This window comes from Maylandia zebra, linkage group LG2, assembly GCF_041146795.1.
Source record: "Maylandia zebra isolate NMK-2024a linkage group LG2, Mzebra_GT3a, whole genome shotgun sequence".
NCBI lineage: Eukaryota > Metazoa > Chordata > Actinopteri > Cichliformes > Cichlidae > Maylandia > Maylandia zebra.
Window position 1 is genome coordinate 38861777 of NC_135168.1, and position 22850 is coordinate 38884626.

Sequence of the window (22850 nt, forward strand, 5' to 3'; positions counted from 1 at the left end):
CACCACAAAAAACAGGTTATTGCCTGTAACATGACAAATGTGACCTTGACCTAGAGTACAGTTTGGCTGAAGACTGATCGTGTGTAAATTTTATTAAATTGTGACCAATAGTGTAGAAGCATTGCTTGTGAGTCGTGGACAGACGGTTGCCTTGTCATGGCATAAGAATGGCACAAGTTCATCAATCCACTGACAAGAATGGCTAAAAATAAGTTTGCATATTAGCAGATACTTGTTAATCTATGACAGGCCATTATCAGCTTAGCGATGTATTATTCATGCTCACTTTCCTATTTTTAGTGGGTAGATACTGCTGCTCCATGAGTTTACAAAGTCAACTGTTACAGCCATGTTATGAGTGAATAGTACCCCTGTTTCTCTTTGAGATACCTTAACCACTAACATGCATATGCACGCAGTTAATAGAAAAATGTGATTTTCCTCTTAGACTAAATAAATCTGAAAGCCAAAATACACATTTTATCATTTTTAGTCACAGGAGTTCACCATTTAAAGTATGCAGTTCTCTTCCTTGTCAAACTAAACATTGACGTGTGGCTGCCTCAGAAATTTAGTAACGCAAAATGTAATTTTAAGTTTCATTTGAGGGTGAAATCTTGTAGGACATTTAGATTCTCAAGGCATTTAAGGTGCTTATTATAAACCAGAGCTAACTTTAATGGAGGCACAAAGCTTGAGCTGTGGAGCAAACATAATCACAGATAAACATCAACTGCAAACAGACACCAGACCAAGCATGGTTTAGTTTTATTAAAGGCTTTAAAGGAACATGTCACAAATTTTGCAGTTACAGCCAAGAAGACTGAATGTGTTCCACCCATTTAACGGCACACTGCGATGCATGTGCAAGCAAAAATAAAATAAAATAAAAATGCAAAACTGGAGCAGACAGTCCAGTCACACCATTTAAAAAAAAAAAGAAAAAAAAAAGAGAAAACCCTAAAAAGTAATAGCAGATCTGATGACACCTAGACGATTGTCGTTGAAAGCACATATTCAGCACAGTCATCATTTAAAAAAAACAAAAACGTGTTTACCATGAGTGGCTGATTTGACATCGCATCTCAAGCTCGCTGGAATAAATTATCTGAGGAATGGGTTGCAGTGAAAGGAAGTTTATTGATGACAAATGAAGTGGGAGAATCAAAGTCAGACTGTTATAGAGAGGGAAAGGTGCTTCTTTAGAGAAAACACTGACATCAATTAATAAAAAGAAACCGATTTAGACCATTTACTAAAAAAAAAAAAAAAAGCTTATTGTGTAATAGTCCCTCCCTCCCTCTCCCCTCCCCATACCCCCTCCCGCAAAATGGCTCTTGAATCACAGAACAAAAAATGAAGCCAAAAAAGGTGACAATCCCACAAAACGATTCAACAACACGTTTCAAGTCAAAGGAACCTGAATTGTTATGACAACCAGTGAATTGTATGGCACAAGTTTCCCTCTTTACTTTATATCAAGACAGAAGACCTCCTTTCATTATCGTCCTTCCACAAAATGTAACAAAGCATCCTCACCACAAAGTCTGTGTTGCAGTCTTCACAAGGTGGATACTCTAATGCCCCTTTAAGAACACCTGTCGTAGCATGCCGTTGGACTTCCTAACCAATAAAGGAACATTACAATAAAAATTATACATCTGTCAGCACAGAAATCTCCATAAATATATATCAGACAACTGAACATCAGTCAGAGAAAACTTCCTGTAGAGCAGAAAGATGAGGGGTAAATGTCACCTGTACACAATCTACACCTGGCCTGGCTCCACATGCAGCGACCAATTACTGTAGTTTTCTTGTGTAGTTGATGGCACAACACATTTAAAAGAAGTAAACACTTTTAAAACAAGTTGATCATCCCCACACGACACCTTCCCCAAAATGAAAAAGAATAAATAAAAATAAAAAATAGAGATGAACCATAAACAGGTTTCTCCGATCGACAGCGTGTAGCACAATACAGAGACGATATGAACAAACGCGTGATCGCACACAGTCAGAGGATATTTCGCAAAATGCTCAAGGCATGTTGTCTTCCATCTTCTCTGAAAACACACAGATGCCATTTCTTCAGTAAACCTATAAAACTTGACAGTTGAAATGGGCTAGCCAGCGCCCGTCACATTATTTTCGTGTTTCATTACAGTACATTACAAGTAAAGGAAAAAAAGAAGAACGTCAAATTTAAATACCTAGACAAGGCTTTGTAGCAAAGGGGAAGAGGGAAGAGAGAAGGAGGTGGGAGGAGCAAATACAAAAAAACCCCACAAACAGCATTAATAGGAATTCTTGTTTTAGAAAGTGGTTTTCCCTGTAACTGTACTCTCTAAAGTAGTAAACATCTTCACAGAGTAAACACACATCACACATGGAGAAGCATTGTCGCTCTCCAATATACTGTACCTCATCACCAACCTCCTGCAAACTGCAAAGGGATTTTGCTTCATAGCTTAATATAGTCACTTCACCTTTTTAAAAAAAAATTTTTTGTTTTTTTACACACTCCATGATGAATCCTGTTCATCGTGTTTCTCCCTTTTTTTCTTCATAGAAAAACATCAAAGTACCAGTTAGGTTCCTTCACAGTTCAGTTTAGTGCAAAGAGTCCACACGCTCCCTTGTTGGTGGCAGGTGAGCTGCCTTCGCTGCCTCATGTCTTTGCCAGGACGTTGGACCTGAAGGGAGCAAAGAGGTGAAAGGTTAATTAAGTAAAGCAGGTCTATTTAGACTTAAGCAGTTCCCATTTAATGTGTTCTCACCTGAGTGCTTTCCATCTGTCCTTCTCTACCTGATTCTCTGGACTCTCACTCTCATAGGAAGCAAGATAGAGCCCTAGGAATAATGAGAACAGATACATTAAAAAAAAAAAAAAGACACTGTGTGTCTTCAGGAATTTCAGAAAAGTCCAAAAGAGCTAAAACTACAATCTGTCTAAATTGATAAATTAGATGGCAGTTATTTGCAAACCTTTGCTTCCAACTAGGTAATCTATAGAACTGCCTTGCAATCAAAAGTGGCCTTCCAGAGATTGAAGGTGTTGTACGCTCAACCTCTGGGCAACCAGTTGGTCGCTGCAATTACTTGCAATCAATTTCCATCTGCAACAGTCACATGGAGGTTGCCGTCTTATTTTTAATGGAGTTTGGCTGAGACATTAAAGAGTCTGCAGCTGTGAAGATGTTGGACACCGATGCTTTGAGCTAAACGGTAATGTCACCGTTGTAACGCTTGCCGATTACTATTAAAACAAATTACAGCCGAGGGTGATGAGAATGTTATTAGTTTTTAGTAATTAGGAAAAATGAATAATTTGACCCGACAGTGGCACTAAATGGAAAGTAAGCGGATTAGTCAAGTTATTCAAATTTGGCCTGAGGACAACTTGAAAATACAAGGCAACAAAGACTGTAAGATGTTCAGATCTTTCTGGAACAAAACAGTAGAGGCATCAAGCGAACTGGACTGTAAATGAAAACTATGTGACAGGTTCTCACCGTCCTCGCTGAAGATGGGAGCAGTGTGGAGGTAGTGTAGGATGGCCCTATCCTCCTCAAATGGACACTCTACTTGTTTCCATGTCATGAACTCGCCAACTTGCCTCGCCAACTCGACAAATTTCTAAATAAATAAATAAGCGAGTAACCATTTAATGGTTTAGGATGAGGTTAACGATGGAGGAGAGGCAGGGTTAGGAAACAGCCTCACCTCAAAGTTGACGTGGCCGTTGGGCAGCCGATTGGCACATCCTTCATTCAGGAAATAAATGTCCTTTATCAGCAGACTGAAGAAAGGAATCACAATCTGAGGAGAGAAAATGGGCAGGAAGGCAAAGTAAATAGTAAATACTGAACTGCAGCCAGCAGGTTTTTGGAGGAAATCAGTCAATGTGTTGCTGAGCCCCACCCTTTCTCTGTTACTGTTGGCAGTCTGAGAGCGGTGGGCGGCCCCCCTCAGGGCAGTCCTGTAGTTGTAAAAGTTTCCAGTCGGATCCATCTGATGCTGTCAAGAGTAAATGGCAACAAGCAAAAACGCCGTCAGCATCTAATTTTTACTGTCTTTTACTTCTTAGACAGTGAATAGCTGTGTTTACCTCAAGAATGAAGAACTTGGCAGTCTTAGCTTTGCTCCAAGTCTTCTTCAGCCGGGACACAGGACTCATGTTCATCCCAGCTGAGAAAGAAAATGTATATATATATATTTTTAACTATGAACACAAGATGGGAATCAATGCTCAGGGATTGTAAAATGAACAACTCACAAATAATTGCCATGAGGGAGTTGAAGTTTCCAATGTTGAAACACTCCCTGGCCACATCAATGAAGAACTCGATCACCTGGGCCCTCTGTTTCTTCTTCGCTGGCTGCAGCAGTGAGACAAAACACAAAACAAAACCCCCCCCCCCCCCAAATTTTTTTTTTAAAATTCTGACTTAATTTTTCATAGAGAATTTATCTCTACATATACAGATACAGGCAGAAATTTTGTCTGTGCAAGTGCAGTAACACAAAATGTCCATTAAGGGGCAGTAATGCCCTGTAAAAACTAAACCTTTATCTCCTGTCCACTTACTTAGGGGAATAAATTACTACTATGGTAGAATTCAGTTGAAAGTACTATTAAATAAAGAGAATCTATAAACTAAAAACATGCATATATGCTACAATGGTCACCCAGATATGTCCTGTAGTTACTGACATTTCCAGGTTTTCCCCATTCAGTCTGAAGTAGATCCCTGAGAGGTGTTTATAATCTTGTTCTGTTCCCAGTGTGCTTCCTAGTCTTTCTAATGTTTTGGAGGCTTCAATATGGCTGAAACTGAGTTGTGTTTTCCACTCACCATGCAGATCTCTGTCGCAACCAGGTAGCAAAGTCTGTTGAACCACCTCACGTAGGCTTCCAGGTTGGAGGTTTTTTTCTTCTGGTCACTGAAGCACGGCTGCTTAATAAGATGCGCGCGCACACACACATACACACATACACACCACAAGTGAGTGCTACAATCGGGAATTCCACTATTAATTAGCTTCCCGTCTACAAGCTTGACCCCCTGTGTGAGCGCAAATAACAAAGACGGTGATCTTGGAGCAGAAATAACAGAACCAATTTAGAGCACAAAAAAAGGAGAGAAAGGAGAAACTGAGTGAAGACAGGTTAAAGTGATGATAACTGAAAATGAAAGGAAATCAGTGAATGAGTGACAGCGATGGAACGGAGAGTGGAAGCATTCAGCGGTCATACATAGAGGGCACAGAAAGCACACTGTGTGTGCTTGCTGTAGTTTGCCATTTGTGACATTTACGCTCACTGACATTTGTTTGGATACGTACAAAATAACAATTTTAACCATAATGCAAAAATAAACAAATGCTGTGGTCTGACAGTAGACTGTAAGATCATAAAAATGGATCTAGTCTTTGGTTCTAAATGTGAAGCTAATGATAATAATAGTAACAGTGACATTTTTTTAATAACAGCTTGTTTTTAAATAATCTGTGTTGCAGTCTTTACAAACTTCATCAGGAATTTGCGGCGATGTGTCAACCAAAGAAAATCAAAGGCATTTGACCACTTTGCAGCCAAAGCAAAGTGAGCAGGTCCTACTGTAAACAAACATTATTCAACTTTGGGGCAAGTGATTGAAGGGACTACCAGTGAGGAATATAACAGAGTAGTAAATACATAGAACGTTACCTAGGCAACCAATGCCCACTAGTGACCAGCTGTTATCTCCAAAGAAATATGAGACGAGTGATTTGCTTCCTGTTTGGATGCACCTTTATTGTTACCATAGTGGAACATGGCTTTGTACCATTTTGAAGAGAGCAAGATGGTGATGGTCAAATGCGGGACTCAAGTCCACAAATGAACGGATGCCATCTTCTATTTACAGTCTACAGCATTGACCTAAGTACAGACTCTGGCAAGCTTAGTGCAAAATTAGTTTTCTGATTAAATAGGACAGTGTATTAAAAAAAAGTTCACCTGTGTTCCATCTAGAGGGTCTTTCTGAACAAAAGCTTGGACAAACTCCTCCGGTCCGATACGACTCAAATGTTCCTGGAAAATACAAACACACAGTCATGAATCACTCATCCCTGCAGGACAATACATTCACTCTCATTCTTTTCCTAGACACGCCCCAACCATAACAATTACTAACCATAACAAATCTGACCTGAACTTTAAAACAACCTCAACATCGTACCAAGTCTTTCCTTGACAGCGGCAACATATTTATGTTCCCACGACATGAGCATTACAAGTCCACTCGCATACACCGACGGGGGTAGCCCCATTAATAATTCTTTCATTTCAGTAATGGAAGGCAATCAATATGGACGAGTAATGACTGACTGAGGTGACTCACTGGAATCAGATTTCCTCACAGTGACACTTGAGACACCTCTATTAAAAGACAGCTGTGCAGTCACATACATGGGCAAATCAAAATGAGTCATTAGCACCATCTCAACTGGTGACGCAACCCAAAACCAAAGCAGCGCTGCACACAAGTGTGCACACAGTGGCATAAAGCACAGCTGTGTAGTTCTTTAAATAAGTATCAACATGTTGCTAAAACATACAATAATATCCAGGCTGTGTGGTTGCTGCATGCCTCTCTATCTGCCCATCTCTGTTTCCTTTTGTATGCGTGCGTGTGAACGCATGTGAAGCTGTCAGGTCACATATATCCACTGCAGTTTTCCTCCCTTTTGTTTGAGGCCCCGGGCGTATCACTGACTTCAGGGGTGATGTCACCGCTCAGACAAGGGTACAAGCTTACTCAGACACTCTCACATGCACAGACAGAAACACAACCACCCCGAGATACACGTGTCCACATGAAGACACACATGAGCAGACTGAAGGCACCGAGCATGCAATGTGAGGGACAGTGTACGGATCCTTTGTTCATGTGGGTTTCATCTCCTCATTCCCTTTGTTCTGCTGTCTGTGAAGGAAGTTAGCGCTGTAATAGCTGACAAGTAAGGTCAGGTTATCAAACACATGGCGTCAAAATCCAGCGAGTTATTTTGATGATTTATGTTCATCATCAATTCGTTCACTGCATTTCCATTGTTCTGTTAAAATCTTTATCACCCTCCAGTTCCCTCTCTCTTGATGTGATTTAATGTTTATGACCTTGACATGGGTGGACTTGATCTCCACCCATGCTTCACCATCCTCCGCCTTCATCTCTCCGCTGACATCCTTTCTACTTCTCCTCGTCCGCCCTCGTTATCATCTCTTACCCCTGACCTCTTTCTAACCCGCATCCCGCTCTCTCTTCCCCTCCCCCCCTCCTCTTCCTTACCAGCTCCACGTGGGTGAGCTGTTGTGCCAGCGTGTAGGGGTCGTTGCAGATGGAGAGTATGTCCTTCTGGATGGGCGGAGGCTTGGTCTTGAAGGCCACCAGCTTGTCAGAGGAGGCGTTGAGGGAGACCTTGACAATGCTCTCTTCCCCCTGGCTCATCAGGGACAGCCTCTGGCTAAGTTTCTGCAGCACCTGGTTCAGGGTTTTCCAGTATGCCTTGAGAGAAGAGGAGAGCGACATGTTAAACATGTTATTGTGAGTTTCAGCAGTGCAAGCAGAGGTGTGCTGTGTGCCCTGCCTGGGAATGTTTGTTTTGGTGTTCCTCGCTCGACACGAGGGCTTCAAAGAGGACGTGAGGTCAGTCTGTTTCACAAGTGACCCAGAGCCACACCTCCCACATGTATGCACACACACCTGTAGTGCAGACAGCCAGCTTTAAATAGCAGCACATTCATCACCACCTGTCTTTCCTGCTTCCTTTCTATCCTCCCTACATTTCTCACTATGGTTCCACTCCCATACCTTTTCTTCGGCTCTCTGCGCCCTTGCATCCCAACCCTCTCCCCTTTTTCTCCATCCGTGTCCTTCCCTCTATTTTCCCCTCAAGACTGCAGATAGAGCCACTCCTCTAATATCCTTCCTTCCTCCCTCATGTAATGTAAGATTGTATAACAGTTAGGCTGTATGTGTTCACCCTACACTGACTCCCTCATCAACAGCCGCAGTGACAATAATTAAATCTAGCTCCCCATCAGACTATTTTTCACTGCAGATGCTTTTTATCCAGTGTTTTCTGTCCAGTTTTATTGGTTAATCTATCCTGTTTGAAAATTTACAGCCTTTCAAAACTGGAAAAAAAAATCTTAGGACATATTAAGTGAAGATGATTGGACTTGTTGGACATAATACCTCATCACATGGAGCTATCCTGTGGATGATGTCTTTGAGGTGTCCGACCATCTTTTCATCCCTGAAATCGGACGGGAATGTCTCTGTCCATTCTGTCAGCAGCTGCAGGATCTTGGGGCCAAACTTGCGAACTTTTGCCTGTTTTTAACGACGTGAGAAAGATTTACAACTGGCTTTATAACATAGCAAACAAAAATACCTGCATAGAGTGAAGGGAAAAACAGCGGTTATTAAGATGCTTACATGCAGCAGATAAGTACGCCTGAATGCTTTTCATACGCCGGAATATGTATTTATGTGTGGTGCAGTGCTGACCGTATCGAGTGGGCTCTGATCCAGCTGCTGCTGTTTGATGCACATCTCACACACCCTGGCCAGCAGCTCCGGAGGAGGAATGAACAGACGAGCGCTCAGCAAGAAGGTAAACACATAGGCTTTCTGTCAAAGGACGTAAAAAGACATTCGCTAAGACACTCTCGCCACATCAATAAACACCACTGCAGCTTACTGTCATTAAAAGAAGCAGAGGAGCACTTGAAACATAGACATGTGGTTAATAATCTAATCGGCAGCACTATAAAGTGAAATGGACTCTGAGGCTAATGGGAACATGATGAGCAGCAGTGACTGTAGCACATTTCATTTTACCTCGGGGTAGTAATCGGCAGTGGGCACCAGGTTCTGGATCAGGGTGTCCAGGGAGGCAGAAGTGATGGGCGGCCCATCGGAGAGGCAAGCCCCAGGCCCCGGCCCCGGGCCTTCCTGTGGGGCCTCCTCCTCCCCAGGCTCAGCACAGGCCAGATGAGGGCTGAAGCCACTGGGAGTGGTAAACATGGTGCCTGAGCACGCAGTCTGGGGCATTCCTGACTAGAATATAAACACAAACACACCAAATGAATGAAGTAGAGAGATGAAATTGGGATTTAGAAAAGTCATTCGTTTCATTTTCATAAAGGTCTCTGGTACAGCCATGTAAACAAGACAGTTTGTTTGTGTAATTCAAGGTTTGCACCATTTAATCTCATGTGTACATTCAAGGACACAGAAACACAAGCCCCGCCCTCTTACTTTCCAGTCCATCTCCAGGTCATCGCCTCTTCAGCGCTAGGTAACCAGTACAGCCGGTTTCTGCTGGTGCATCAGGCAGAAATGTTGCCACAAAAAACAGATTAAAATCTGTCTATACTGTGAAACGCTGAGAGATTCACCTGAGTGCCTGTCAATGGCAGATGATACAGAATACCTCTCCTAAACAACAAGCCCCGCCTACCACGCTGACAAGCCAGAGGTGAGAATGAAAACAGGTCACACAGTCACTGTGGAGGCTGATCATGTTGTCTCCACCACTGAAATGAATCCCTTTGCCTTTGTAAGGCTCTGGCTTACACATTTTAAAAATTCAACAGGCTCTTCCCCTCAGTGGACCAACACTGCAGCTCTAGTGGAAAGGAACGCTTAATGTGGTGTAAGCTAGAGCAGTGATACCATAATGTCACTCGCAGTACAAAAGAGCTCGTCTTCATCACCCAGCTTAAAAAAAGGCAGCCGTTAATAGTTAATTACATTTTATAGTTTCATCCAACTCTTCTGTGGGAGTAGCTCCTGTGCTCTCTGACAGCGACTAAAATGACCCGTAGCACCACATCCAACTCGAATACCTGCAGTCTCAAAGTTGCTTTGGTTTTACAAAAGATCTCTGCCTGCAGGACTCACAATAAAAGCAAAAAACCTGCACGCTGACACTGAAACCTCAAGCACAACAACATACCATACCAAACACTCTTCCTGTTGTCTATTGTCAGCTTGGCCTAAATATGCACCTGAACACATAGTAAAGTGTGTATGTATATGTGCGTACACATACATACACACACACACACAACAGTACTAACATAAAAGAAGTCCTTCGTAAACTGAATGAAAGACGGCATGTTCGTCCATATTAGTGATTGTCCTAAGACAGTGAAGGAAATGTCTTCGGCCATACTTTCATCCTCTGCTGACCTCTACAAGCCGCCCCGATAAATGAGTATCGTGGGTCCCCCTGGGTTGAAAGGCCAAACGCACGGTGCCATGCACAAATGCACAAATGTTTCAAGTTCCCTGTGTGAGTGGATCGGCTTTCCTTTGTCCTCCTTGTTCCCCTACATTTGGGCACTTACTTATGCACTTGTGCACACCTAGGCACAAACACACACAGACAGGCTCACAAATGGCTGGGGGATGGGGAGTTCTGAGAAGCGTTTTACACCCAAAGCCACATTTCTTTTAATATATGTTGTGGTTAGAAAAGGCCGACATCTCGTCTGCGTATCAGTGGAGTGATCTTGGCTCTATGTGCAATCGGGGGTGTGTGTAACCAACCAAAACACTGTCCATCTGATTCAGACAAATCAGCCTAAATACTAAAGCTCTATAAATAACAGTGGGTGAAAAAACAGAGTTTAAAATTGTAGAGTTAGAGATTAAAGAGGATGAATGAATATTGTTTAAAAATGCTAAAAAAAAATTGCCTTAAATTACATTTGACTTGTTTTTCACTCATAAAAGTTACTGGCTCTGTCTAGAAAAGACCGGGATGTCCTTGCAGTGACATCCCGCAGATTGGATTATAACATTGAGCCACAGAGAACAGGATAAAGGACTAAAGTACACGAGTGAAGCTTTATGGTTACTAAAGAAAACTTCCTTTATGTTAAGACTGACAGGAGGACAATATCTGCTTAGTTCAAGGTGACTAAATCTCACACAACTCTCTATGTCTCTGTGTTTGTATTTCTACATGTATAGCAGTGTCTGCGAGTTCTATACTACGTGCTCACACTGTCAATGATTCCCCATATTGCATGTGATAATCTCCCATCTCCGTATTTCTCCCCACTGCTTCCTCCTCAGCCTCCCGCTCCTCCCTCCAGCACTTCTCAGGCTCTGAGTCATTATTTCATCACAGCTCCTCATGTCTGTCAGTCGATACCTCACAGTTTCAGTCAGTCAGGTGGCTCATCTGCCAATGTGCACATTTTTTAAATGGACAAGCCGAAAGCAAAGTCTTTTCTGCGACAGTGAAAGTAACCCAAAAGGACTTTAGGGTTGAGGTAGTGATGTGTGAGTTCGAAGTAGTAGTGAAACCTGCAGGGGTGCAACTTTAAGTACTGACATAAAAGTGAAAGACAGACTATGTAACTTTTATGGCCAATTTAACTAAAAGAGACAACCGAGGAAAAGTAGGGCTTGCAGTGAAACAGCAGCAAGAGCAGAGACTGACTCAATAACGTCAGTAAGAGCAACAAATAATGAGGTTCGCTTTACATTAGCCAACAACCGGCACCGTCAGCTGTTTGTCACCTCATGCCATCCCAGTTAAACTTCCTCTAAAATGCCTTCCTGCTTGGAAACTCCAAGGGAAGACCACCTTACCTAACACAAAGTCTTATGACTAACAAACTGAAATACTTCCTTTAAAATGTCACTTCCCCCCCCAAAGCCATATTGCTTACACCGCTTTTTCTACAGTGTGAAGAAGTCATCCACAGCTGTACTCTGTGTATAACTTGTTTTCACAGCTCCTGCTACACTCAACCCCCTCTGCGCCTGTCACACTTTGTCAGCGCTGCATGAAAAAACACAATGAGAAACATGTAGCTAAGAACAGGTGAGTGTAGTGATGTGTGCTTTAATCCCCCCCCCTTGAGATCTACGGTAGCCTTGCACTCAGTCTAGACAGCTGGGGGGTGTCATTGTTCTGTGCCCTTGCAGCCTGTGTGCATGTAGTTGTGTGATTTGGTTAGGCTGCTATCGTTGTCATCAGGAGATCTGCCTCCTTTGTTCCATTATGATTAACAGAGTGGCACGGTCTGCGGCCACACAATCTTCGACAACACCTCGGCTGTCAAGCAGCGCATGTGTTGATGAATCAAACGCATTCCTCACATAACCAGCCAGTTTAGCTGTCAAACTGCTTCTTTGTTGTTAATCCGCTGCCTTCCTACAACACTCTGTAAAACCCGTTTCACTAAAAACAAACAAAAAAAGAAGAGAACAGTCACACCTACTGTTCTTGTGTCTTCCTGCTTAGGTGAGTGGTGACAAAACTGTGCAAATATGTTCTTTCACAGAGGGGTTGATGGACGAGCAGCATCAGAGACCGGCCTACGTTCAGACTGAGGAGGGTTCTTCAAGAGAAAAAACAAGAGAAAAATCTGTGCCATCAGTGGGTCAACGGTCAAATGAGAAGCGGTGGGGTTATTTGATGGGGCAGAAGCAGCTTTGAGGTCCCTCTGCTTACTTATATTAGGGCAAACACTACCTCTGCTGCTTATGATTATTAGTCATCACCCAAGCAAGACAAGGAACTTGTCTATAGGTCAACACCCACACGCATATTAAAATAAACAGTCTGGATCTTTTGACACTTAAATAAAAGCGGGATGCTCAACTATACAAACACATCGACGTCTGAGCAAAAATTTATCTTTTCCTTTCAATACAGAAACAAATCTTAACACTTTTCAATATTTTCCTCTGACGTTAGCTAACTGATTGTACAAAGTCCTAAGCAACATTTTTATCTCAGCCTAACAATATTCTTCCAGACACTTGAATATGTTCCAGGTAAGTGTTTTCAAAGCTGATTTCATGTCCTTGACCAGTGGCGATTCTACAGGCTGTTGTGGCCCAAGGCTAAAATTCACAGGGGGCCCCCCCTCACGATTATGTGATAATTTTAAATATGTCCAGAGCGCAACATGCTAAGCAAACAAAAGAAATAACTTGATGCTAGTGTCTCTCCTCTAAATCTGAGGCTAGATTAACATTATTCCTTCTGTACCATTACATTTAAACATTTTCACTCCAAAAAGGAGAGCTTTTCTTCATTTTCACTGATTATCTTTCATCGTTACCAATAGGCTTGCTTAAACAGTATAATTCATGCCAGATACAAGTGAGTGGAGTCAGGTGAGGACCTATTATGGCATTGCTGTAGTTTAAAGTGTTTTGGCTCTCTAGGGCATCCCACTGGCTTGGAGGGCAGAGCAGTTGTCTGGTGGCAAGTTGTGCCTCTATCTGCTACGGCAAATACAAAAATGTCATTATGTTTAGCATATTTTTAGTAAAACCAACCCTTCACCATGTGATCCAGCCGCCAAACCCTTTTTTGCAGTTTTACACTGATACATATTATTCTTAAGCCGTTGAACTGTTTGCACACGCAGCCTTTGCAAAAGAATTCTAAGAAACTTTCCCACGCTTTATTTTCAACTTTTTATTCTATCCTTTTACTACTTGGTACTAGTTTCAAAGTTGAATTTAAGTGGTTTGCACCTCATTGCATTTTATTTTTAGTTACATTTCATGCAGCATTCAAATTGCAGTTAAGCACATCTTTGATTTTTGGGCCCCTTATATCTATAACACACTGCACCGATACTGAGAAATGCGACGAAGAAAGACGGAAATGATTACATGATATAAAGCTATTCTTAGACAAGCGGCACATCATCTGAAAGCAAGCACATCAAGTATCCGGCATGGGTGCTACAGCAACGTTTTGTTTTGCTTCTGTCATTGCTTTGTGGTTTCAGAGATCACAGCTGAAGGAAAGTCGAATGAATATATAACAAAAAGTGCTTCCCCTTTTTCGCTCAAGATGCTGATACCAATCCAAATGAAGTTTGCAAACAGTCTTGGCTCTATCAGTGCCAATCTCATCCTCTGCAGGCTTCCTCCTCACCAACTAATTTCGGACCCACATGTTAACTCCTTTAACACAGAAAGCTTCAACACTTCATCTATTTTGGGATAGTGCTCTAAAAAAGCAGATACTTGCGTATTTTTGGGACTGACACTGTTTTGTGCTCCTCCGAGTATTAAAGCTCTGGCCTGAATTTTCTACCAAATTCTTTGAAAGCTGAAATGATGAGTATTCTCAGGATGGCACAGGCTTAAAAGTGAGTAAACACCTCTTTGTCATGCAGCCTCTCATTTCCCTTCCCCTTGCACATGTCCCCTATTTTACTCCCCTCCTCCTTTATCTCCCGCTCCATGCCCCAGATTCTAATGCTCCCAGTCGGGACGCCTGTACAGATGGCCCTGCAGCAGCCTGCTCTCCCAGTGGGAGCTCCTGGCATGGGAGGCTTTTTTGGCCCGCTGCCTCTGCCATCATCCCCAGTCGCTACAGGAGTCCAAGAATAAGTGTACTGGCGTCCAGGCCGAATGTCGAGGTACACAGACTGAGCCAAACTGGCTGCTGAGCTGCACAGCAACCTCCTGGCACAGCTGACAATAGAGAGACCGCAAAATACCACACATGTCACTACACACGCTGCAACAAAACCAGACCAGCGCACTATTGTTGGGTAATGGTGGGTGTGCATATTTGAGGAGCTGAACACAATCGAGTACATTGTATCTTAAGAAAACATATCCATGCACACTTGCACCCACGTAGCGGCCAAGCTCAGGATCGAGTTACAGTGAAGGCATTCAGGTTATACACCCATTCATCTGTCTTTTTTTTCCTTTGATAAAAGCCTGACTGGGATTGAAAAAAAAAAAAAAAAAAAAAAAAAAAAAAAATCACAGTCAGGGCTCAACAGGAACACACTCCCCAAAGCCCTTTCAGTGGAATTCCCCTTAAGTGTCTAAGTGGAGTGACACTAATATTCTGGCACCTGTTCCACACCCACCATCAGTCCCACTGACGCTTACTGGGAAATCTCTTTAATGAAAACAGCTTGTGCGTGTGTTCTCATCCTCATTCCTGAGCGAGTTCGGACACAGCTGCTTCCACGCAAGTGTTGGAGTTTCTGTTTGCGTACGTGCTCACAAGAGTCCGAGACAGTCAACGTCCATCCAAGTCCAAGTGAAGTCATTCACTCACTATGAAAACAACGATCCGTCTTACTGTCCTCCAAGAAGTGCTGCTAAACCTATAGCACGAGAAGAACTGCAGACAACTGATCTCTAAAGTCAAACTGTCACCTTTGTAAAATTTACATTTAGATGGAATCAAGTTCATCACTGCAAAAAAAAACATTAACTGTGAGGGGTGAAAAAAAAACCCCAAAACCCTCCAAATTTAAAGGTTGAGCACCATTATCACAGACTCCACTTTCAAACCACTTCACGCGTGCACGAAGCGCACTTCTGGATCCATCTCCCTGGTTTGTTGAAGATAAAAATAGTGTATTAAAATAAGCTAAATGTCTCTGACATGATGGGCCCGGTCAATCTATCATATTATGTAGAGATAATTGGAGTTGAGCACAGATTGGCTCTTAGTGAGCACATAGCACATGGCTGAGTTGTGAGTGCCCTAAATCTGTCACTCACAACGGTCACAATGCCTTAAAAAACAGCCATGTGTTAGTCATAATATGTCAATTTGCAGCCACCATTCATGCAATGTACTTTTGCGGAGAATCAGACAAGAGTGATTTTGTCTCTGTCCTACACAGGCACAATTTCGCCTCAAGTGCTACTTATGAGAAATTACCAGCTCACCAAGTAAATGGAAGGAAATAGCACAGAAAACCAGCGCAGGGCGATTGAAAGCATCCAGACAGAAAATCTGAATTAAACAATGCCAATGCGCAGCAACCTAAATAGGCCGCTAAGCACGTTTTAAAATTAGTCTGCCAGTGGAAACACCCACTCAGCATTGTATTACTCTCAATCAAACCTGTACAATAACCACCGTGAGGTAATGAGCGAAATAGTAACAGATGCAAATCTAATAAGCACACCTTGATAATTTCATCACGGCCGTCGCCTTTGCCGTTTAAGTACATCTATCAGCTCATTACAACCAGTACAGGCAGAGGCTGCACTGTGTATCACTGCTGATGTATGATCTCAAAGCGTACTAATTAGCATTTGGTGATTTCACGGGGGTGGTCTGTTCACCGCTCATGCTTCATGTATTTTGATATGGTTACACACGGGCAACACCAAAATACAAGACTCATTAATTCACAGTTAGTTTCATTTTTGCTATTTGCACCCAACATTTCATATCTCTGTATGTCATTTTGCATCTTAACGGACTCTCAGGCAGAACTGAATCACACACCGTGCACAAATAAATCACTTTGCAGTCACACCTTCTGCTTTCTCTTTTCATTGTTACGGGCGGTTCTACAAATTACACTATACAAACACTGGGGGCGGCTTTGGCTCAGTTTGTAGAGCAGGCTGTCCACTAATCACAGAGTGCTGGCAGCTCAATCCCTGGCCTCTCCATGTGTCAAAGTGTCCTTGGGCAAGACACTGAACCCCAAATGTTTCTCTATGGCAGGAAAACACCTTGCACAGCAGATTCAATTGTGTGCGAATCCATAACTGGAAAAAAGAAAGAAGAAAAAGAACAACACACACACACACACACACACACAAACAAACAAACACCGTAAAGCACTAAGTAGAATAGCTATAGGCCAAAAGATTCTATATCTACCACTGTATGCCAGCACAGCAGTCTGAGCTGGAAAGATTAGTGGAATTTCCCTCAGGCAACATATTTTGAACCGTGCATTAAAGCCACGGTTTCTAGCTTTTCTCTTTACTACCCTCTTCAGGTGCACTGTAGTGCTCAACTGTTATCAAAGCACAATGTGCTTGGTAGGGCTGCGCCATATCATGTCGTCCAGGATAATAGCTGCATCTCATATTGTGATATCATTGCCATAGCAACACTTTGCATTTATGTTCCCTTGTGCAAAACAATGAGAGACTCTCATGTCTGAGAGTGAGAGGCGCGTGTAAGCCAATTTAGTACCTACAAGCTACCTCAGCAACCCTCAAACACAGCACTTTTTAAAATATGCAAGAAAATCTTTACTGCTAAAGGATGAAACAACAAGAGTGTTTTATCATTTGAGGCCCAAAAAAACCCCCCCAAAACAAAACAAAAACCCCACAACATCTAGTAAAACCAGACTGCAAAGCAAGAAATGCTAGAAGCTGTTCATGTGGAACTCAAACCCAAAGAAATGACTCCATCGAGCACCAAACTACAGGACTAATATTATCAGTACCAATACAGACATCGCAAATTTTCAACACATTTCAGTGACCATCAATTCACTCAATTACTCTCCACAATAAATAGTTAACACAAAATAAGAAACATTTCAGCTTTTCGTGCATTTTGAAACTGTTTTTTTTTTGGGTTGACATCATTGTTTAAATAATAATAATAATAATAATAATGCATACTTTGATCCCCGTGGGGAAATTACTGCCCGGGGAGCAGTGTGTAGGGACGGTACCTTGCTCAGGGGTATCGCAGGGTAGCCGTTCAGTGGATTCGAACCCCCGACCTTCCGATCATGGGGCGACCATGTTACCTACTGAGCTATCCCTGCCCCAAATGTGCTATAGGCTATAAATAAACTGGCTATAAATAAACTGAAACCAGGTATCGATATTATTATATTATAGTATCGATCCTATACCAATACCAACATAGGTATCAATACTATCGACATTTGGGTCGATGTGCCCACCTTTACTCCATATAACAGGAAGAGTAAATGGTGAATGGAAAGTACTGAGCTGAAAAAGCTCAACCCAAGCTACGAGACTGCAGGTAGAAAATATTTATCAGTAGGTTTAGTTATTGTCAAACTGAAATGTTGAGCAGCTATTTTATACATTTACTGAAATTTTGAAATATTGCTGCAGTCTCTAATTTAGGATAGAGTTCATCAATGACAGTAGGTCACTGGAACAAAAGGATAGAAACTTATAGTTATAAATAGGGATGGGTACCGGGTTCTGTCATAAACGGTAGTAACCAGACCGAAAAGCAGCGCACATTTCGGTGCTTTGTTTTTCCTGAGCTGTGACACACTTTAGATTCTAGCCAATCATTTTACGTTTCCGAGGATAGTAGGCGGGTCCAGGTACGTACGTTCTTTTCAAGCAGAGCTACAGATTAAAAATGCCCAAGGCGAAGCAGTCAAAAGTCTGGCACTTCACAGCAAAATATGCAAACTTAGCCGCCTGCAACAAGTGCTTTAAGCTGATACTGTGATACTGTCAAAGGAGGAAACACCTTGAATCCGATGAAACACCTGGCGACGCATAGTGTTTTTTTATAAGCCGAGAAATGCGCCGTATTTGATAGCTTGCTGCGAGACCTCACACCGAGCGCATCTACTGCGGGTGTGGTGCCTGTTATCGGACCCGGAGTTAGCAACATCCCCCAAAAACCCGAAGATTAGAGTCCTGGCCCCTAGCCCTGCCAGTGTAGCAGAAATGATGACGGATGATGATGATGGCAGCAGCAGCAGCCGTTCTTCTCTGCGTGAGTAGCTTAATGTTGTTCGTGTGTAATTTACGTTGAGTATGCTAACCACGTTATTACATTAATGCATGTAAGGTGAACTAGCAAACATCATCATAGCTACATGCGGCTGTCTTCTTGTTTGATGGCAGATACTCCCTTCACCCTGGCCAAAAAGCCTAAAACAACCAAAGAAAAAGTGGAAAATAGTTATACATGAGAGGTTTTTGGACAAAGTTTGTGTTTTTTCCATTGTTTAAGCACTGCTTCCAGCCAAGAGGGATGCCATATATTCCCCATAGCTGCAGAAAAGGCTAACATTGTTATCTTTTTACAAAAAACCAGCTGAACATGAGAGGTTTTTGGACCGATTTTGTGTTCTCCATTCTTTAAGCACCGGTTTGAGCACCGTTTAAGCACCAGCAGTTTCAAAAGTACCGGTTTGGCACCGGTATCGGATAAAACCTAAACGATACCCATCCCTAGTTATAAATGCTGCTGCCTTCAAGATGCAAGCATAAATAACACATATCAATATCAGACAGTACTTATAAGAACACACACACTCTTGATTTAATAGCAAAGCTTAATGTGAGCTTTATCTGAATTTTGCGACACACCTGCCACCTCTTAGGTGAGCAGAAGCTTGGCGGTCACCGCTTTTTGCCTTAGATCCTATATCTGATGGAGCAATCACCGTGCTCACTGTTTATCGAACACAACAGGCATCTAATCATATCTCATTGCTTTTTTGACCCTGTCGAATCCTCTATGATTGACCATCAATACTGTCCTTATGACAGCATGAAGGCCATGTAGAGGCAGCTAATACAGCTCAGAGCGTTTCCATGGAGTCAAGGCTCCTGTTGGGAGGTAATTAGATGCCTGTTGTATCTCCACTGTGACACAACCCCCCTTCTCGCACCCCTTTATTCCATCGAAATCCCGTGTTTGTCCTCGCGCTCACTCTCTGGTGACAGAGCGGGCAGTTCTGAGTGACTCCACATGTGAACTCCATCTGCCACGAGCTGTCAACACGATCAGTCTCATCACCTCCGAGTCAGCGGCAGGGCTGCTGCGTCGCCAAAGGACATCCCAAGAGCTGTCAGGTACACAGGCCGTCATAATGTAATGTCCCTTTGTCAGTCGAGTACGTCCTGACTATGTAAGGTGTGGAAAAAACAAACATTCGAATTCTTGACACTACACCACTAGCAATGTGAAATGGGGGAGATTTGCAAACACTTAGCAAGAACATTGTGTGAGTGTTAGTCAAAGTAGCAGTGAAAATAACCGGCTGTGTTTCATCTTTCTACAGTGCCTGTTTTTTTGGACCATCATAACTCGTTTCATAATTTTTTGTATAATATGAACATAACAAACTTAGTAATACAATTAATTTAAATTCATCTTGGCTTAAGATGAAAAAAGGTTAAAGAAAAGATTTTAACTGATTGATCATCCAGCCATCCATGCAAGTGCTACAGGAGCACGCAGCCAATCCCACTGTAAATAACTCAGCACCCATTTAATAAAAAATGAATACATGAAGAAGTCTGAGTATTTTATTACTGCTTAAGTATTGGCAGTCAGATGGAGCAGGTTTCTGTTTGCATTGCTCCATCACAGGACAGTAGTGGAATTCCATCATACCAGTATAGTACAGCACTTCACACAGGCACACACACAAATCCCCTTCCCCCACACAAACACAGCCATAAACCTTGCGGTGGTGATAAAGCTGTCATTGCTACCAGCCTAACAGCGACTGCGTTTACCTCCCCATTGACCTGCTACCAGAGAAACCCTGCTTTTCCCTTTGCTGTCTCTCTCTACACCTATACACAGACCTCACTGTCTGAGAATTTGTCTCTTTCAGTCTCACATTAGACCAAACGATGCCCTCATTAGCAGCACACCTGTTATCCTCTGCAGGCTCGGCCTGAATTGGAGGGAACACAAGCTTTAATCTATGTAACCGGTGACTTCTGCCAGACCCCTGCTCCAGTGACTTATATCTCTACATCTCCCCCATGTAATGCACAGCAAGGGCAAGCTCTCAGTTCAATTAAAATAAATAAATAAATAAATAAATAAATAAATAAAAACACATTCTGACTGAGGGCAGCAGGCCTATATATGGGCAAAGCAGAGACAAGGTCAGCTGCATTGGTAAACCCACAGAGGAGATGGAACAAAGAGCTGAGTGGAGGCCCTGATCACAGAGAGCAAAGGCAAAGGGTGTAAATGATGCTGCGGGACTAAAAATCATAATGCACCCTTTATCCAAAATGGATGACATGCTAGACGGCAGAGAAGCAATGAACTGAAGCACTGGTTCAGCAAACATGGCACACAAACGCAAACAGTGCCAGTGAGGGTGAAAGTGAGGAAAACACGTTTCAGTGGGACTGAGTGATAAACAGAGGAAGGGCAAAGCAGAGCATGTGACAAAAGAGAGGAGACAGAGTCTGCTGGTGCCTCCTGAAAGTCCACACAGAGAAGGTATGGTCACAAAATCTCCCCCCTCACCCCCTAGATTATGGTGTTTCCCTCCTACTGGGGGACTAGGAGATGCAGTCTGGCTGCTGAGACTTGGATGAGAGACACATCAAAGTGTGGTGCTGAATTGCAAAACTGGCTCACCCACCTGACTGGTTAGTCGACAGAACCGGTTTTACTCTCATCCCCTTTTGCATTGAGTTGCTGAGAGACCGACAACAAACCCTTCTGGTTTGTACTTGGTTAGCTGTGCGAGCTGCTGCATCATCCCTTGGGTGTCAAGTCTACTTACCACCTACTGGATGCTCATTTTCCTTTCCCCTTTCATTCCAAGGAGAACAGAGTAAATGTCAACAGTGCCGCCACCACCACACCCGTTTACTCCCTCTCCTACACCCCTCCCTCCAAGGCACTTTTTAAGGGTGTATTTTGTCTGAGAATAATCAGCAGCAAGTTTACACAGTTAATAACTGCATGTTAACTAAACCCAGTCCATCAGCACACAGTGACATTTTTCACTTATGAGCGGATGCTGTCTTTGTTTCCAATACCACATTATCACCTGCCCGCACGCATTCTCGCTCATGAACGTGCCAAAGTCAGAAGACGCAGTGACAGCGCTCTATTAAAATAGAAAAAGATAGAGCCGGATCCTTTCACGCCTTTAAACAGACGAGCACGCCGCTGACTCACGGCACACATCTGTGATGTTTCCATCGTAGTAAAGTGATGCAAGCGACGCTGCCGTACCTCTACAGCGATAAGGGATCGTGATGTCATCGCTGCCTCTAGTTGAACTTCTTATTAAGACGACACAGTGTCCTCGTAGGCAATCTGTCCGATTACAACGCGCGCGCGCGCACACACACATATATACACACACACCTACCCGTACGCACAATAGCCCACACGCTGGCGCGAGCGCAGGCTGTGGGCGTGAGCGCAATTTCAATATTTCAGAGTGATAATATTGTAATTGTTGCCACTCACCAGCACTACACTTTGATCCTCATCTTTGATCCGACTTGTATCCGATGTCAAATCGATATAAGCTCCGGTGCCGGTTATTCCCAAATTAATCAGGGTTTAGAAGCAGCTGGGCATCAGCTGGGAGAAGTGAAGCCGGACTCCAGAGGCACACCGCCTGGTTGCAGTTAAGTACAGTGTTTACAGTTGCTTGTTAAATGTCCCGCACAGGCTCGTACCGGTGTGCAGCGGACACAAACGCAAGGTTGGGCCGTTAAAAAGAGCGTCCCTGAAGGCGTGGCGACTGTCCTGTCCTGCGCCACGGAGACTCGGCGGACTGCACAGTTACATCCACACGTCCTCGGAGCGAGTGATCAGCCAGAGAGGAGAGTAACTCCTACTACTCACCGGTCAGGCAGCGTATAATAAGGCTTCCGTGTTCGACTCTTTCAAAATAAGATGATCCACGAGTACTGCGGGAATTCTCGAGAAGCCCGAATAATAAGAAGGGTTAAAAGCCACATGTTCATCGAGTACAATTGAAAAGTTAGTTAGCAATAATGATTCAGGGCGCGTTTAAAATGTCATTTAAGTCAAAGTTGAAAGTCAAACACAAAATAAAGGCTCTATGAGGATCCTGTATTTTGTGATGCTCTAGCCCCCCCCCAGCTTTGGCGCATATCAATCAATCAATCAATCAATAAAATAAACATTGAATCATATCTAAAAAAGTCACTTTTGTAACAGCGTTGAACTTTATCTTGCCAGCGTTTCTCAACGTATTAAGATTTTATTTTGAAAGCAGAAATAATTTCCGGTGGTTGTTTCTAGTAGGGACCTGGATACTG

The 22850-nt window shown here is 43.0% G+C and overlaps 1 protein-coding gene across 2 annotated transcripts; it reads right to left on the reverse strand.

Moving 5' to 3' along the window:
* Positions 1–752: 752 nt before the first annotated feature.
* Positions 753–22392, reverse strand: LOC101476217 (ras-GEF domain-containing family member 1C). Of its 2 annotated transcripts, XM_012924836.4 has the most exons (15): positions 22027–22392; positions 12299–12418; positions 8895–9113; positions 8562–8684; positions 8247–8384; positions 7338–7553; positions 6005–6079; positions 4860–4958; positions 4280–4382; positions 4112–4191; positions 3925–4020; positions 3727–3822; positions 3516–3639; positions 2781–2853; positions 753–2696 (listed from the first exon to the last, which is right to left on the reverse strand). In XM_012924836.4, exons 3-15 carry the CDS (start codon positions 9105–9107, stop codon positions 2672–2674), a joined length of 1461 nt encoding a protein of 486 aa, XP_012780290.1. In that variant the 5' UTR covers positions 9108–9113; positions 12299–12418; positions 22027–22392; the 3' UTR covers positions 753–2671. The 2 variants fall into 2 exon arrangements, with proteins under 2 accessions (XP_012780290.1, XP_004571754.1); XM_004571697.4 differs by lacking the exon at positions 12299–12418.
* Between the last annotated feature and the right edge of the window lie 458 nt (positions 22393–22850).

Excerpts from the sequence above, each read along its gene's own strand:
- LOC101476217 (XM_004571697.4), bottom strand. The coding sequence starts at position 9,107 with ATGCCCCAGACTGCGTGCTCAGGCACCATGTTTACCACTCCCAGTGGC. Across the intron at positions 4,383-4,859 it reads TTGCGACAGAGATCTGCATG|CCAGCGAAGAAGAAACAGAG; the intron begins GTGAGTGGAAAA and ends TCACTGCTGCAG. Across the intron at positions 3,640-3,726 it reads ACGGCCACGTCAACTTTGAG|AAATTTGTCGAGTTGGCGAG; the intron begins GTGAGGCTGTTT and ends TTATTTATTTAG.